We start from the raw sequence: 17,267 nt of genomic DNA on the forward strand, positions 1-17,267 counted from the left end.
GCATTTTTCTGAGAACAGAAGTAAGAACATTCCAGGAGAAGGAAGGGGTGGGACAAAGAGAATTATTTAGGGGTAAAATAAGCCACACCAGAGACAGGGGGAAAGAGCACTTCTCAGTGAGAGAAGGCAAGGATGTTCATGCATACACAGACCCTGTTCATGTCATTTCTTGAGGCTTTACAGAAAAGGTAAGCTGTGTATCCCCAATGAGCGCAATGGAGCTCAGACAGCTAGCACCTCATTTGTATGAGCTCTCCTTCCCATGAGCTTCTTCACAAGGGCCTGATTCAGTGCACATTGACATCAATGGAAAATACGTATTGAGTTTAATGAGCCCTTGGATCAGGCCTCAAGGCAGGATTTTTTCTTTCTGGCCTTTACTGTGGATTAGGCCAGTCTGTAGCAGAACTGGCATCTGAGGACTCTTTGGGGGCATTTAATGTCTGGAAAGCTGGGGATGTCTTTTGCTGGATCAGGCCCATAATACTAATGTATTAGTGCTAATGTAGGAAGAGCTTCACCTTGCTTGGAATTGTCTGGATTTTCTTCTCAAATAGCCTTTGGTTGTTTAAACAGAATGCTAAGATAGCGAACCTGGTTGGCTCAGAGGGTGGGTAGAGAGCAATTGAGCCTCTCAGTTCAAGATGGGAGATGGTTCTCTGTTGACCTGGGCTAGATTTCAAACTTGTCACAACCTGGCAGTGGTTTGCTTTTCTGTGGGAAGTTAATTGGTGGTCTCAGGCTATAAAACCCTCTCGCATTCACTACTGTCAATATTTGGCATCTCGGTGGATGGGGTACTGTGTTGTGGGAAGTAAAACCAGGTGTGCACACATTATACTAGCTTGTGCATGAAACTAGAAGAGCTCTGTAACAGTTTGTGCACTACACTGACTGATTCTAACCACTGTGCTGGCTTCTCCACTCAACAGCAGCTGTATGGTAACTTTAAAGGGACACACCAGAATGGTTAGCAGGCTTATCAGGACAGCCCAGAATGGAAAAGGTACAAAGAGTCAATTTCAAGTCAGAGTTCAGACACATGGCTGGGATGCACTGTTGCCTCCCCTGATGCACTTGTAGGACTTCACTCTCCAGAGCAGTTAATCCAGCACTACATTAACAAAGCCTGACAAGAACATTTTATCCAAAATTCTCTCCAGCTCTTACAATTCAAAAAAGAGGAAGCCGTCAAAACCAAGATGAAATGATGATCTTAGTCTTGGGGTTAAAGGGTTACCTTCCTCAATGCCCTGTGTGAGAGTTCTATTCTCCCTAACATCAACAGGCAACTGCTGCTGTTCTACAAAAAGCTACTACTGGGCTGTTTTGCTCCAGTTGCCTGATTCTCAGCTTCTCCTGTTGTCTCTGAATTTGATAGTTCCTTAGAAAACGGGAGGCAGACCAAGCCATCGGCTGTCAACACAACAAAGGAAAGGGGGAGTGATGCAGAAAGATTTAAATTGTGCTTTCTTTCCTAAAGAACTTTCTGTAGGGCTCCAGTTTCTACCAGAAAGATTAATTCTCTTCTGGTCCTGCCACCCATAACCCTTTCGTTTCCTCCTTGGGAAAACCACCTGAAAAAGAACTTGCACCAAGACAGGGTGCCATGGGAAAGTTCCAAAGAAATAAAGTCTAAGTAACCTAGCAGAGTGACTGACTCAGATAGAATCCCAGACTGAAAAGTATACTTAAAGATGAGGCCAGCACTAGGTAATCCAATAGAAAAGATATTTTCAGGGATCACATTTTTATTAACTAAAGATTAATTAAATTCTCACTGTAGTTGACCATCAGTGGAGAAAACATTTCTCCTAAAATAACTCCAAATTTAAGCATTTCCATTGTTCTCTGTACTACGCAGTAAGGCCTACATTTTCAAAAATGGCTACTAATTTTGGTTGCTTCCATTTTTCAAAAAGAACAGGAGTACTTGTGGCACCTTAGAGACTAACAAATTTATTAGAGCATAAGCTTTCGTGGACTACAGCCCACTTCTTCCGATGCATATAGAATGGAACATATATTGAGGAGATATATATACACACATACAGAGAGCATGAACAGGTGGGAGTTGTTTTACCAATTCTGAGAGGCCAATTAAGTAAGAGAAAAAAAACTTTTGAAGTGATAATCAAGCTAGCCCAGTACAGACAGGTTGATAAGAAGTGTTGGTAAGACAACTCCCACCTGTTCATGCTCTCTGTATGTGTGTATATATATCTCCTCAATATATGTTCCATTCTATATGCATCCGAAGAAGTGGGCTGTAGTCCACGAAAGCTTATGCTCTAATAAATTTGTTAGTCTCTAAGGTGCCACAAGTACTCCTGTTCTTTTTGCGAATACAGACTAACACGGCTGCTACTCTGAAATCTTCCATTTTTCAGTGCTCCACCTGAGTCACCTAAGGCCTGATTTTTAGAAGTGCTGAGTGCTCACAACTTCAATTGATTGAAATGAATGGACTCAATTGCTTGGCACTTCTGAAAACCAAGGCATTAAGTGTGTCAAGGTGGACATCGAAAAATTAGGGGACACCTTTGAAAATATAGCTACATCTGGGAAAGAGCAAATCCTCATTTGTTGCAGCTCAGATTTTTTTCTCCATCTTCATTTTTCAAGCAAATAATCAACTACTCTTAAATAAAAGCAGCTTGAGAATTTTCATGAAGTTAGCAAATAAAAATTATCTCAAATCTTTAGACAAAAGGTACATGTAAAAAGATAACTAAATAATCCAACCTGAACAATAATATACTTGCTAAAAACAAGCTTCAAGTTGTATTAAATGTTTATGATACTAAAGAACTGGAGAGACTGTCATGAAGAGAATGTTTTCTAGGAATTGCATCATTTTACCCAATCATTTAAACTCCAGCACAATGTCTTTACACTGTATTATGTCTTTCAGGATATAAGTGGGAAATCACAATAAATTCTTAGAAATTATACTTTTTCATTCATAATTGTGGATTTCTGTGTTGCATAGGATAATACCAATGTTTGTCCCTGTCACCCACTTTAACAATAAAATTGCAGTCATCATATCCATTTGAAAGCAGAGAGGTTACTAAAAGCAGTTGACCTTCACCACATACTGTGCTATTACACAATCGGGAGAATATTGTGACAGATATTTAATGAAGCCTAAATAGACACTCTGAAGATTGGCCTTGTCTGTCATTGGCTGAACAAGATTTAAAAAATTGCCTGAAGCCTAATCAAACAGTTAAGCCAGGCAGGATCTAAAAGAGGAGTCTCTTTTCATGTGAGTTTCAGAATAATGCAGCTGTAAACTGCTAAAAGTTCATTGCAAATTGCCAGAGAGACACTTCAAAATTCCTGGCAACCGGTTTTAAAATCTGAAGTTCTTTTCTAAGTAAAATAAATCTGTTTGCCCTTTTGATATATTAAATGCATTATGCCGTGATACAGTGGAACATTGACTATGGCCTAATTGGAAGAAAATCCAAATGATAACGTCTATGTCCTTGAGAGATGTATTCGCTTTAGATGAAATTCTCTCCAGTGCCAGGGCCTTTGTATCACTTAAGCACCACATTAAAGACTTAAGCCCCAACCAGCGTATAAATATTCCCATCAAAAGTACTGTTTGATGGGACTACATATGTGCTTAAAATTATTCGTGAGCATATACAAGCATTTTGCTGGATCGGGCCTATAATTGGAGCATCAGTGGGCTGGGGGAACACATTTTCACTGAGGTGAATGTCAGCCTTTTAAGATGAACTGGTATAAGGTAACCTATATCTGTTTATAAGTTAATTAAAACTGCAATAGCTTTATAGAGAAGACATTGTCTAGAGCCCATTTTTATATCACTGTGAAAATGCAGCTACCTGATTAAATAAATGATTGATTGATTAATTGATTTATGGCAGCGGGCGGCCCCAGGCTTCAGAGTGGCTGAGGACAGAGGATTCTCACCTTCCCATCATTCTGGGTCATGGCACGCTCAGCGTACTCTCTCGCAGAGCCAAGAAACCAGAATCTATTCCCAAACCCAGGTATTCTGGCTGTCATCTGACCAGTCTTGAATTGTAATGTTTAATGCATACTAAGATTTGCTCCCAGAAGAGCTATGGAGAACACATTTAAATCTATAATAAATTGCTACTATAGAATTAAAAAAATACGTATGATACATTCTAATTTGGTGTACCTTATGCACTGTAGGCCAAATCCTGCTTACTTTACTTACACAAGTAGACCCATGAATTTCAGTGGCACTGACACATGACCAAAGTCCTGTATGAACATTGCACATTGGAGAGAGGGAGAAATAAGCTCGGTCCAGTTTGCTCCCTTTAAAGCTATCCATCATTCACATACTTATCTGTTGATTATTTACACCTTTCGATCAGAAATGCACATATTGCTAAATACTGTATTTCAGTTAGCAAATGAAATACTTTTTGTCAAGCACTTCTTTTGTGATCCAAGCACACTTTAAAAAAAAAGTCAGTACATTTCAGTATGGGAACAAAATTAATGAAGTTAATCTATTCTGTCGATAAAATGAATGTGTTCAAAGTATCAACAAACTTCTTGATAAAATGTAAATATCCTGTGCTAACAGGACAAGTAGATTTCATACAGACATAATTAACACCAATGAGGCTCAGCCTGATGTAGAAAACTAATCATTTTCTTATAAGGACACTATTCAGATTTTAGATATCAAAATTCCATTCCCTTAACTGCTCCTTTCTTTTGATTTACCCTGACATCCTTCCTTTTTCTGCTAAATGCTACTGTGTGGAGTTGTTACAAGAGAAAACAATAACTGCTACATCTTTTGTAGACATCACACAAGCAAACCTGTGAACAAGTGTTGTGGTATAGACATAGCAAGCACTTACAGATTTGTTTGTTAGTCACACAGGGCATAGCAGTTATGCTTTTTTTTAATACAAAAGAATTTCATTTCATTCATGCAATCAATGAAATAAACTTATAGGCTTTGCCTTTAACAATTCCTATCTTATCTTTCTTTTCAAATAACATTCCTGCCAGTCCTTCTTACTCCCTTTTACTTTTACTAACAATATTAGAAAGAGACGGGACGGCCATTATTTTATCACTTTTTTATCATTTAACATGGCTTAAAGTAACCATTACCAGCATGAAACAATCTATTAAATACTGTACAATTCCTAGTATGTAAATAAATAGTTCTCATGATGGGCTAAAGCCGAGCACTAGATGAATTACAAAAGGTACCATATATTGGCCCAATACTCCACTGCCTTGCACCTAGGGTGACCAGATGTCCTGATTTTATAGGGACAGTCCCGATTTTTGGATCTTTTTCTTATATAGGCTCCTATTACCCCCCACCCCCTGTCCCGATTTTTCACATTTGTTGTCTGGTCATCCTACTTGCACCTATGTCATCATTTATATCTGTTCAAAGAGGATATAAAACCCTGCCAAATCAAGCTGGTAGCACTGACAACACATGATGGAATGGGAGAATCTGACCCTGTGTTTCTACGTAGATTTGCTGGAGATATCTTTCTGAAAGGTTGTTGTTTCTAAATAGTCCCATAACAGACTGAATGTGATAAAATTTCAGTTTATTTGTATCATTTTGCATTTAATGTCATTTAATTCTTTTGATGCCATTCGTGTTAGAGGCCATTCAATGTATAGTATCACTTATTCTTTTAGTCATTCTTAATTTTTTTGAAAATGTACATGTTCCATTTGTAAGCAATTTGAGTCTTTACAGCTGTCGTCTAAATATTTTGTAATGTTCTAAAATTAATTCTGTGTTGAAGTCAAGAGTCAATCCCAGATTATGGTCTAATTTACATTGGTGTAACCCTGGAGTAATTTTAATGAAATTATACAGGTGTAGCTCAGAATCTGACCCCCCGTGTAATAATGTTTTGTTTCCTATTAATTTAGCTGTTGCCATAAAATGCACTTGTGATGGCTCAATCTGACTATATATATATTTTTTTTTTCATTTAAATTTCTATTCAAAATATAATTTTCAGTCAGTGTGTTTTTGTATTAATGAGCAAACCTCCAAAGGTCTGAGCTTGAGTTTCTGTAAGCATCCAGAACTGTAGCTATTACCATTTCTTTTAGCACCAGGGGCTTAGAGATACCAGTACATTCCTTTAATATTTGGTATTGTAACCAGCCTGCTGGTTTAGCAGAAGAATCTCTACATTATTTATAAGAGACACAGAGGAAAGAATTTGTAGACGGTGAAGTAGTTCCCATCCAAAAACTGCTAAACTCAAGAGATAACAGTGGAGTCAACAACAAACCACATTTCAGGAGTTTACTTTTCCATTAAATTCTCTGTACCGCTGTCTAGCAGCAATATTAATGTATGTGTTGTTGTCATCATAGTCATATGATAAAACAGTAACTGTAGAAGCAAGCTCCATTTGTCTTTTATGCCAAATATAGGAGGCTCACTTTTGAAATCCAGGTCTCTTCTTTAGTTGCTAAATATAGAAGTAGGAGTCTAACTTTTAGCTCATAATTTTGAAAAACTTTTTTTTTAATGGAGATATCCTATCTCCTAGAACTGGAAGGGACCTTGAATGGTCTCTGAGTCCAGCCCCCTGCCTTCACTAGCAGGACCAAGTACTGATTTTGCCCAAGATCCCTAAGTGGCCCCCTCAAGGATTGAACTCACAACCCGGGGTTTAGCAGGCCAATGCTCAAACCACTGAGCATTTTCAAGATGAAAAATGGTTAAATTTTATTTAAGTGTGGGCAGTTCTTTGTGTTGGTTGCTATTTTATTCAGATCAGTTCATATATCTCTAAAATAATAATTTGTTAAAGGTATATGATCTTTAAAGTACAGAACTAGAGCTCATTCTTTATTACAGTGTAGTCTTGATGCTTGCATCCTATAATGTAAGCAAAGGGGAAAGCACATCTATGACAAGGAGATTCTTGGGGATCCCAATAAGGAAGTCGAATCTTTTAGGATCATTAGAAACTCATGACTTTACAGTAATCTTGAACTGTTTTCTGTGGTCCCCACTGCTAGCTTTGAAAATAAATGAAGTTGACAGGACTTTTTGTGTGATGTAATATTGAAATGACACAGAGAAGATGGATATATGAAATTATAGCTATCGTTTTGGCACTAAAACCTTGTTCTCTTTCTAGAAAAAAATGAAGAAGTATTGCTGTATTGTTGCGATGTATTATTTTGAGCTTTCTTTGTTGAGGTTTCTATATATTGCTGCAGTAAGATCTAGTTCATCTCTGCCCTTTAGGGAAATAAAAAATGCTTGTTTCATGTGACTAGAAAATGTAAATTCAACGCAAGCAGTCTGATTGACTAAACGTTAAGCTTATATGTTGATAACCTAGTTTCAACTCTTTCGTGTCCAACATGATATAATAACTGTTGATGCAGAAATTGACATGGAAGTACTTCTTATTAGTTACCTTGTTCACCATATTGAAATAGAGATTTAGGGACTGGTACCAGAATACAGATGTAGTTTAAAGATGGCTGTCATTGGAGGACACTGGGAAAGAGAACTAGCAGCTGCACTCAGTCCTGTTTTTCTTAGTTCATCTATCAGAAGATATGGTTCACATTCAGAGGAATGGATTTTGCCTAAACGTGTGAAATGGGAGTGAAAACACTCAGCTTTTGCTTGGTCTGTATATTTCTACCTTTTCCTGCTAAAAATATCATAGCCAAGTCTCTACATTCTGTGACAAAGCTCCTCCTCTGAGTTGGTGGGTCCTGCACTTATTGGCGGATTTGCTTGCCTCAGAGATTCACAGCAGCCCTCAGTTTGGCCACTTTTGCTAGTGGCTCAAACCTGCCATCCACTCAGCTAACCTCATCACTGGCCAGCTTGGGGGGGAAATGGAGAACAGTCCCCCACAGTCTCTGCATCCTGCCTAGTGGGTTGGGGACAGACCAGATCGCTTTCCAATTTAGACCTTCCCTTCTGGTGTTTCCTCACAGACCAGGTCAACTCCTCATGTGTCCAATCAGGAGTTGGGGGAGATGGGGGGAACCCAGGCCCACCCTCTACACCGGGCTTCAACCCAGGTCCCTGTGAATAGTAGCTGTCTACAATGTTCCCTGTATCAGCTGTGTGACAGCTACAACTCCCTGGGCTACTTCCCCATGGCCTTCCCCCAGCACCTTCTTTATCCTCACTGCAGGATCTTCCTCCTGAAGTCTGATCATGCTTGAACTCTTCACTCCTCCAGCAGCACACCTTCTCACTCCTTGTGCACCCCCCATACTAACTGATGGGAGGTCCTTTTTAAACCAGGTGTCCTGATTAGCCTGCCTGCCATAACTGATTCTAGAAAGTTCTTAATTGGCTCCAGGTGTCTTGATTAGCTTGCCTGCTTTAATTGGTTCTAGTAGGTTCCTGATTGCTCTAGGGGCACACCTGCTCTGGTCACTCAGGGAACAGAAAATTGTTCATCCAGTGGCCAGTATATTTGCCTTCTACCAGACTCCTGTACCCCACTGGCCTAGGTCTGTCACAATTCTAAGTACATTTCAGTCCTTTTATTGATACTCCAGGTATTTTTAAAGAAAGTAGTTGTACCTCCTCTATAAACAAGTTCTGAAGATTTTATACAACAGTTTCTGTAAGCTTGAGTTAACAGGGTGGACTTTTTGTTGGATGATTTGAAAACTCCCAAAAATATTTTATTAACAGACTACATATTGCTCTTCATTTAGAGTGATCTCTAATAATGTCCAGGTGTGTGCTTAAATTATGTTTTCAAATGTGTGTGTGTTTACGGGCACATCATTTAATAATAGTCCTTCAGTTTTCTAAACGGAAAGAGTCTGTATTCTTGCAAAATTTTATTGGAACTGAAACCTATTGTAATATGAGCATAATACTAATTTTTAAGAAGGCTTGTTTGGATCACAGGATTCTATGGTGCCTCTACATATAAATTAACATATCATCATATTTTTCAACTGGATCACTATTCTCCAAGCAGCACAAAACCCTAATGGTTTTTTATCAGTCACTGTAACTGTTCCTAATGTGTTCCTTGCCATTGGGGAATAGGTGATGACAGAAGATTGGGGTTGGTTTGTTTTTTCAGCTCCTCAATTAAACAACATTTGTCATGTTGTTGATTTTATCACATTTTATGTCCAGAGATGGAGTAGAACACCATGTTGGTTTACCTGTTGGTGTTGCAGGTAAAATGAGAGAAGTGTTCTATAGGTTCTGATCTGTGCAAGTACTTTAGGGTTGAGTTTATCTAATGACTTGGAGTTTGGAATAGAACAGCACATGTCCCACACCTGACTTCTGTAGCCAAGAGTTAGGGATTAAATTTCCCACTTTAACTATTGCATATCCATGTTAAAAGATGTCTAAGTTTTGTATCTGGAAGAAAAATGTCACTAATCAAATAACTTTGTAGATAGAGTTTTTTGCATAGAAGTGCCTATTGTCTGCATTAGATATTAATCAAAATAATCTCTGCTCATTAAATATTTAAATTCTAGCTAACACGTCTTATGCAGGAAAAAACATGGAAGGCAAAGATGCTAGCCCAAGGGCCAAATACTGCCATGCCTTTTAGAACAGTAGATTATAGCCATTGTTCCTTTATGAGAGGTATATGAAACAGTACTACAGTACTTTAAAAAATGAATTTATTATTTTATTGCAGTGTTTTGAAAGGCTTATTATTTAGCTGTATATAATATCAGCAAAATGAATAATGGCCCTTATTATGTCTGACGTCTTGTACTTCATGGTTTGCCTCACACATTGTTACCTTTTCTTACAGCTGTTTTATTCATTAGATTAGGTCTTGTCATCATCACACTCACACAACAGGAAATCAATAATTAATTATGGATAGGTAAAGTGATGCCTGACTGATTTCCTGAAACCTTCCGCTGCCACAGCATATAAAGCAGTTGAGCACAGTTATCTAGCAGTTTTTCACTTAGATGGATTTTCAAAGTTATTGATACATCAGAGACTGATTGTGTATCCTTCACAACTAACCTCAGGAGCTCAGATTTAAAATAATGCCCACAGTGGTTACTTCTGTTTCATATGACTGATGACACTAGTAAAAGAGTGTTTGAAAGAAAGAGAACTGGTCAAAATCATTTAAGATACATTGAAAGAAAAATCTTGGCCAACTATCTCAACAGAGCTTAGAATCTGAGGCTTTGCAATAATAATTTCAAAGGCGAGAAACAGAAAATGCATTAATAATTCTTTAGGTATGGCATGTTGACATTCTGAGAATTAATGGACCTTGCTTTCAGAGTATTGAAGATAGAGGCTGGGAGCACTAAATCCTATATAGAAATGAAAGAAATAAACTACTGATTTTGAAGATGTCCCTTTATCAGAGAAATAGCCTGCCTAGTGCTTATTAATCCTTATTCAGTGCCAGTTTTGCTATAGTAAATGCATGACCTAGGAATCTTTTTCTCCCTTCCTTCCTTAATATAAATTCCCATTACCAGATTATTAAAGAGACTGAAATTTGATGTGTAGAAACCGCACATTTATAAATGTTATTTGTTTATATAACTTCACATTGGGAATTTTTGGCTGAATAACAACCACAGGATGGAGTCAATTGTGTACAGTCAGAACATAGAATGGAAATATTTTTGTACATAGTTCATACATTCCTTTTCAGGCATGTCTGAGTTAGATTGTACCTTTAAAACATAGCCTTCAAAGTCAGAGAGATGGCACCATCGCAGAGGGAGCCCTGGGCAGAATTCTGACTGACTTAGAGAGAACTCCTTATCGGGCTTTAGAGAAATGCAGACTACAGCAGCAGCTCAGCCACCCGTTTACAGAGTGCACTGCTCACTCCCCACAACGCTGCCAGCTATGCTGATTGGTACACGGGGAGATTAAGAGAGTACACCACCATCATCCCAATGCTTTGGGTAGGCGTGCCAGGGGTGGTGCCTGTGCTCCCCAATTACAGGAGTGTGAAAGGAGAATGGGTGGAAAGCTTTTGTGCCACTCTCCCACACTGGCATATCTGCCCGGGGCAGTCACAGGTGTGGCCCATACCATTTTTGTTGCAAATAACAGGAAATACATTCTTCTTTTTGCTCTGACCACTACAATCATGCTTTCACAAATACAGTGTTAAAAACTCTTGCAATTAATTAACACATTTTGACATATTTAGTGTTTTTCTGAAACCCAAGTTCCTGGAGTAATGATATTAAGTGGGAATCTCAGCTTTCATTTTTTTTAAAGTATGTTTTCAGCCCTCATGATTGAAAAGAAAAGCTGGAGAACATGAATCCTGAAGTCTCAAAAACAAGAAGGCAAAGAAAAAAACCCACATGTATTAATTTTTAAATCTGATTATTTTGGGGGAGTGACATGATTTTTGGACACTTGGATTTGGCAGTGCTGCAGATATTCCCCTCCATACTCTGAAGTCAGTTTCTCCAGATTTATAGTGACATAACATAATGCAGCATCTGGCCCAAGGTAGTTAACCAAAAAATGAACTGCAAGTGTCCAAATTGGGAGCATTCCAAATCTTTTTGAATGCTTCCTACTGCTCTTTTCAATAACAAATCTTGAGTTCTCATGTTGATATTAAAAGACAAAATCCTGGGAATAAAAATCCTGTATGTATCTTTTATAATTGTCTCTCATTTACCCCCAAGCATTTGAAAATACAAAGCCATTTCTTCAGAGTATCTCATATAACAGGTCAATATAAACAGCTTAAGGATGCTCTTCTGTGTTTCTGTTGAGACAATACAAACAGATTAATAAATGTCCATCCTTCTTGGACCCTAGGACTTTGCCTTCTGAATATGAGATGTTTAAGAATGGCTTCATTGTATTAATATGACCAGCTTATTGTAAATGATTTTTTTTTAAATAAGGGATGTTTTGGAAGGGCTGAATTTAGGAAATTAATTAAATTAATTATTAAGCAAAAATCCCAAACATTCAATCCAAATTAACTGCAAGTACACTATCAGGGCCTATGCATTTTTGCTTTTTGTATGTATAAATCTATCTATCTACGGTACATATCTATGTATGCACACATTTTCATTTTTAAAATGGTACATTCTTTAACTAAGGTATGCAGGGAATCACAATTTCCATCTGACATGTTGCATCATGCTGAGGACATTATCTTTACGCAAACCACATTCTCTGCAATATATGTAAACATACATGTGACAGGTTCTGATAAATTGATATTTTTCTGCATGATGTTTACTGCTACCTGTGTTTATAACAGATGGAGTGGGGTTCTCAAACTTTTCCACAATTCCACTGAACCACAGTTTAATAGGAAGGTTGCCTCCTCTCTCATTCATTAGTATATAACATCCATGTGTCCACTACCTCAAGTGTTTGCATGAAAAAGTCATAAGAGGAAACTATTTCAATATATTTTTTGGCTTCCGTGAATCAATTTGACACCTGGAAACGAGGAGAATCAGACTGAGCACTGTACTGCCCATAAATGCTTTGTGGACCATCAGTGTTGAGAACCACTGAGGAATGCACTTACTGCATTTAATGTTTCTAGATATTAGATCTTAATGATAAATGTGGTTGTTACTAAATATTTCAGTCTATATTATTTCTAAGATCCCAATCAGAAACTCTGCTAGATGCATGTGCACACTCCTCACCACAGTGCTACCGTCATGTTGAATGCTTAGCTTTCATATGCCAATATATGTAGATAATCTGATTCAGTTCTAATAGCTGTTGGGTCTTATTAGTGTCAGGACAACAAACTGCAAGTGAAAAGATGCCCAGAATTGTATCAGTCTGATGAGACTTGACTTCATTCACATCAGCTTTATCCTTTAATTTAGACAATGTCACACTAGTGCACACCAGCCAGGAATGTTCCACTTAGCCTGACAGCAAAGCTTCAGCATGAAAAAGATGTAACACCAACAACTGAGAGCAATTTCCTGCTGAGTTCCAAAGTAAGCTCAGTCAACATAATGCACTTGTTTGTTACAGTATCATATACCCTATCACTTTCTATTTCTAACTTCAGCTTGCTGGGTGTAGTTCTCTCATACGTGGCTACCCTGGTATTTTACCATATTATATCATTACTGGAAATGTCATATTTACAATGAAATAAGATGACAATAGCAAAATGCTGGCTCATAGGCAAGGAAGAGGAACAAGAAGAAGGTTCCAATCCTGCTTTGTTGAATGGCAAAATTCCTGTTGATTCCAGGCAGAACAGTATTGGGCCCGAAGGAGGAAATAGAATGTTAGAAAGTTTTAAAATATATATTCTGTAAATAGTTTCTATCTCAATAATTTCATAGTATGATGTTTGTTGTCGTTACTTCTCTTCTGTACCGGGACACCACAGGAGTTGGTGTCTTTCTTTCTGACAAACTCTTTGGTAATTCTGAAGGCAGTAATCAGAGTACAGGCCTCAATAAGAGTCAAGGATCTGCATATTCATGACAGTTATTGAAAACCCTACACTTTTATGCAAATCACTGTCACCTGATTGCTAATGATTATCAACTAGTCATAGGGCAGGAATTTTTACACTGCAAGGTTATTAAGAAATAACTATGAAGTGATTATACTAGTATGAACCTTAAAACTAATCAGAGCCAGGGAATGGCACAACTTGCAAAAATGGTAGTTTTCTGCCAGTAAATAAGCAGCATCTTTGCCTTCTGATCAGCCGAAATAACTACACTTCATTTTGATTTTGATTAAGTCACTTAGAATAGAGTTTGCTGAAACATTATGGAATTCTCAGAGATATGCTTCCATGTGTAAATTTTACAGAGGTATTATAAGAATATTCTCAAAACAAAAGCCAGTCAGCATTGCGCAGTGGTGTGATGTCTTTTTTGGGAGGATGTTATTAGAGGATAGTAGTTTTATAATGATATTTTACTTTGGGAGGTGAATGGAAATTTGACACTGAAATCACAGCAGGGAAGGTTAAGAGACAATACTTGAGATTAAACTTGAGTAGGATCATTAACTTCTGTACAACCAAACTAAACTGAGTTTTAAAACCATGTTGTTCAGATTTTGCTGCTAACTGATTCTAATAGCAGCAGTGTGGTCTAGTAGGTCAGGCTCTGGACTTATAGTCAGGAGAACTTGGTTCTGTTGTTAATGTTGCTAAGTGTTGCTAGTGCTGCAGTGTTGTTAATGCTGTTAGTGCCACTGTTCTTGGAGCTGTGATGGTAGCTGCACTAGCAGAGAGCACAGCACGTTGATTCAGCAGATTTTGATGTTACTCATACAGAAAGACCACCAGCTCTGTTCTGTGGTGAAAAGCATTGTCAGGTTTATTGTTGACAAAGCATGGTACTTTTGCCCCATGGGAGTTACAGGTACACTAACACATGTGTGCCCACGACAACGTACCAGTTTGATCAACATAGCACGATGTTGTCCTCTAGGCCAGTACAGAGCTGCGCCTCCTATGTCTTCTCCTTTTATACATTGCTACAAACAAGTTACATTTTACATTCCATATGTTGTTAGTTACCATCCTTATATCTTGTACCTGCTAGATCAAATGAAACAACCTCATCCATTATCCTGTTATTCCATCCTTGTCTTATGAGAGGTCAGTGTGTTCTTATACCCACTCTTGGGGAATTTGTTTATGTAGTTACTTGAGAGGTGTGGGTGCTTCTGTACCATCCCCTCAGATCAGGAATATGCTGACTTGGTTGGCTAATACCTTGTGTGTTGCCATTTTGCCAAGACCAGGCCCACTCTGGTTGACAGCCTTCGGTTCATACTGTTAGTTATGCCTAGGGCTCCAGCAAGACCTACAGGTTCTATTCAGCTCCACGACTGGTCTGCTCTTTGTCCTTGGGAAAATCATTTTCTCCCTCTTTCATCTTGCCCTTTGTCCTGTCTATTTAGATTGTAAGCTCTTTGTGGCAGGCAGGGACTATCTTTCACTATGTTTGTACAGTGCATACTAAAATCAGGATCGAGTCAGGTGTGGGAGGGGGGCCAGCTCAGGCTGAAGTAGCAGGGTTTATATACCCTCTCCCTGACCAAGACATATCTTTGAAAGATAACAAGAACTAAAGAAGTTGCAACAGGCATTTGACATAGTCTTTTAATGTTACTTATAATGCATGAATCCACCTAATACCAGACAAAATAATCACCTGCTGTGGATCAGAGGAGAATGATTGAATCTCGTAATGACTCAGAGCTCAGCAGAGCGATGACGTACTGGCACAAGTGTGAAGCCTATGAAAAATGATTAGTTCTAAACTCTTGTTCTGTTTTTCTCCACAACTGTTATGCATAGCTCTCCACTTAAAAGTTATTCGCTGCCGGATTCCTGACAATACATAACTGGATATATGCCAATGTTGATCTAGCTGCAATAAATACATGCCCTCTCCTAGTGCCTTCATATTACTTAGGAAAAATAGATAGTCATTATAGGCATAATCAAAATATAGTGCAAAATGTGGAACCTCTGAACAGCTGCTGAGGGCTAATATGACATTACCCTACTTTGGTTATTTGTGATTTCTTTAGGTACACAGTTGCTACCTGTTAACTAGCTGTTGGCAGTTAACAATGGCATCCCCTCTATAACAGAATTACACTGATTTTCTTTCCAGTTTATCAAATCTTTTTGTCCTATTTTTCCTTTGGTACATCAGGCTGATGGCAGATTGGTTTCTGAAAAACACTTGCACGCAGACTTTGCTTTTGAAGATAGCACTTGTTCTCTTTAGGAGACCCTTATATACTGTACCTTTAAGTATCCAAATCAATTTAATTAAATGTCATTATAGGCACTGGAGCTGAAACAAACTAATGAAAGTAACCAGCCTGTCAGGTGGTATTTATTTCTGCATTAAAATCAACATAATCCCTTTTGGCTCTTAAAAATTAGTTGAAATATTTAACACTAATAGCTTCTGGAATTGTTGATGGGAATAGTTTTAATGAATTTGTTAGAAACTGTTTACCTTAAAAATGGAAAGAAATTTCTTTAGTTGGAGCAGATGAGAGCTAAGGATAGATTTTATTAAAAGTATTCAGCTTTTGGGGTATTATGGCGGCCTGTCAGACACATGCAAAAAATCTGTCAGAAAGCACTATTTGAACATTATCATCCAGTGACAGTGGTATCTACTGTAATATGGCTAATCAAAAGCAATCTGAGCTCATAATGATATTTATAATTATATTAATGTTTGGGATAACTTTGTTTCACTGTACTAAAAATTGAAGCACTCCAATAAAGTGAAATGTGATGGTAGATTGGTTTTGAATAGAGGAGTTGGGGGAGAGGAGAGGGTGGCTGGTATAAGAGGCTCCTTATCATCTTTTTGCTCTGATATTGAAATGGCAAAACTTTTATTTTCATTTTCAGATGCACTAAAAAATGGACCAATTTTGTTAACAAAGGCTCTAACGTGTGTAGATATGGGACAACAGTCACATAGGATAGACTATAGGGACAGACCCTCATTTGGTATAAATCCTCATAGTTCCACTGAAATCATTCAATAGAGTTGTGCCAGTTTATACTGGATGAGTATCTAGCCCATACTCTGTTAATTCTTTGAACATACTTTTAGTGCCTTTATGGCTGAAGATTTTAATGTGCTTTACAAACATGCATAAATTATGACTCACAACCCCCTGTGTGACAGAAGGTGTTATAGTGCCTCATTCTGTTCTCACTTAACTCAGTGTAAATCAGCAGTCGCTCCATTGAGCAATGGATTTGCACTGTGTAAAACCAGTTTAAGTGAAAGGAGAATTGAGCCCAGTGTCTTTAATTGAGAGGCACACAGAGGGTAAGTGACTTGTCCAAGGTTGCACAGAGTCCATGGCAGAGCCTAGAATGGTATCTCTTGACTCCCATTTATTTGCATTAGCACCAAGACCAGTCTTCCCCCTATCAATCACATCAGTCTCCCCAGAGCTCTAAGATTTTTTCCTTCTGTCTATTTGTACATTTATATTAATCAAAGAGGAATTTAAAGCATTTGGGGCCTTGCAATCCTGGAGATTCTAAAAGTTACACTGTCAACTGAAATTGCACTTTGAGTCCCAGATTCTACTCTCTGAAGTACCTATAGGTGGAGCTGCTCTCAGCAGAGAGAAAAACATTTGGGTGATGAGGGGAATAATTCCTGTACAACCAAGCTTCATATCTACTGGCAGTCCAACTACAACTAGATGTAACCCCTTCACTGCTGAGAACCATTGTAATGCCTGAAGA

The 17,267-nt window shown here is 38.1% G+C and overlaps 1 protein-coding gene across 3 annotated transcripts in view; it reads left to right on the top strand.

Annotated features, from left to right (window-relative positions):
- The window catches only part of CTNND2 (catenin delta 2), a 1,183,216-nt gene that overhangs the window by 1,135,943 nt on the left and 30,006 nt on the right, over window positions 1-17,267 (top strand). For 2 of the 3 annotated variants that reach the window (XM_054019141.1, XM_054019143.1), the window contains one exon: window positions 3,906-4,031. The exons of the other annotated variant lie outside the window; for it this stretch is intronic. In XM_054019141.1, coding sequence (XP_053875116.1) covers window positions 3,906-4,031 — 126 coding nt within the window. The remainder of the gene's footprint in view (window positions 1-3,905; window positions 4,032-17,267) is intronic. 3 annotated transcript variants of the gene reach the window in all.

This window comes from Malaclemys terrapin, chromosome 2 (genome assembly GCF_027887155.1).
Source record: "Malaclemys terrapin pileata isolate rMalTer1 chromosome 2, rMalTer1.hap1, whole genome shotgun sequence".
NCBI classification, from domain to species: Eukaryota; Metazoa; Chordata; order Testudines; family Emydidae; genus Malaclemys; species Malaclemys terrapin.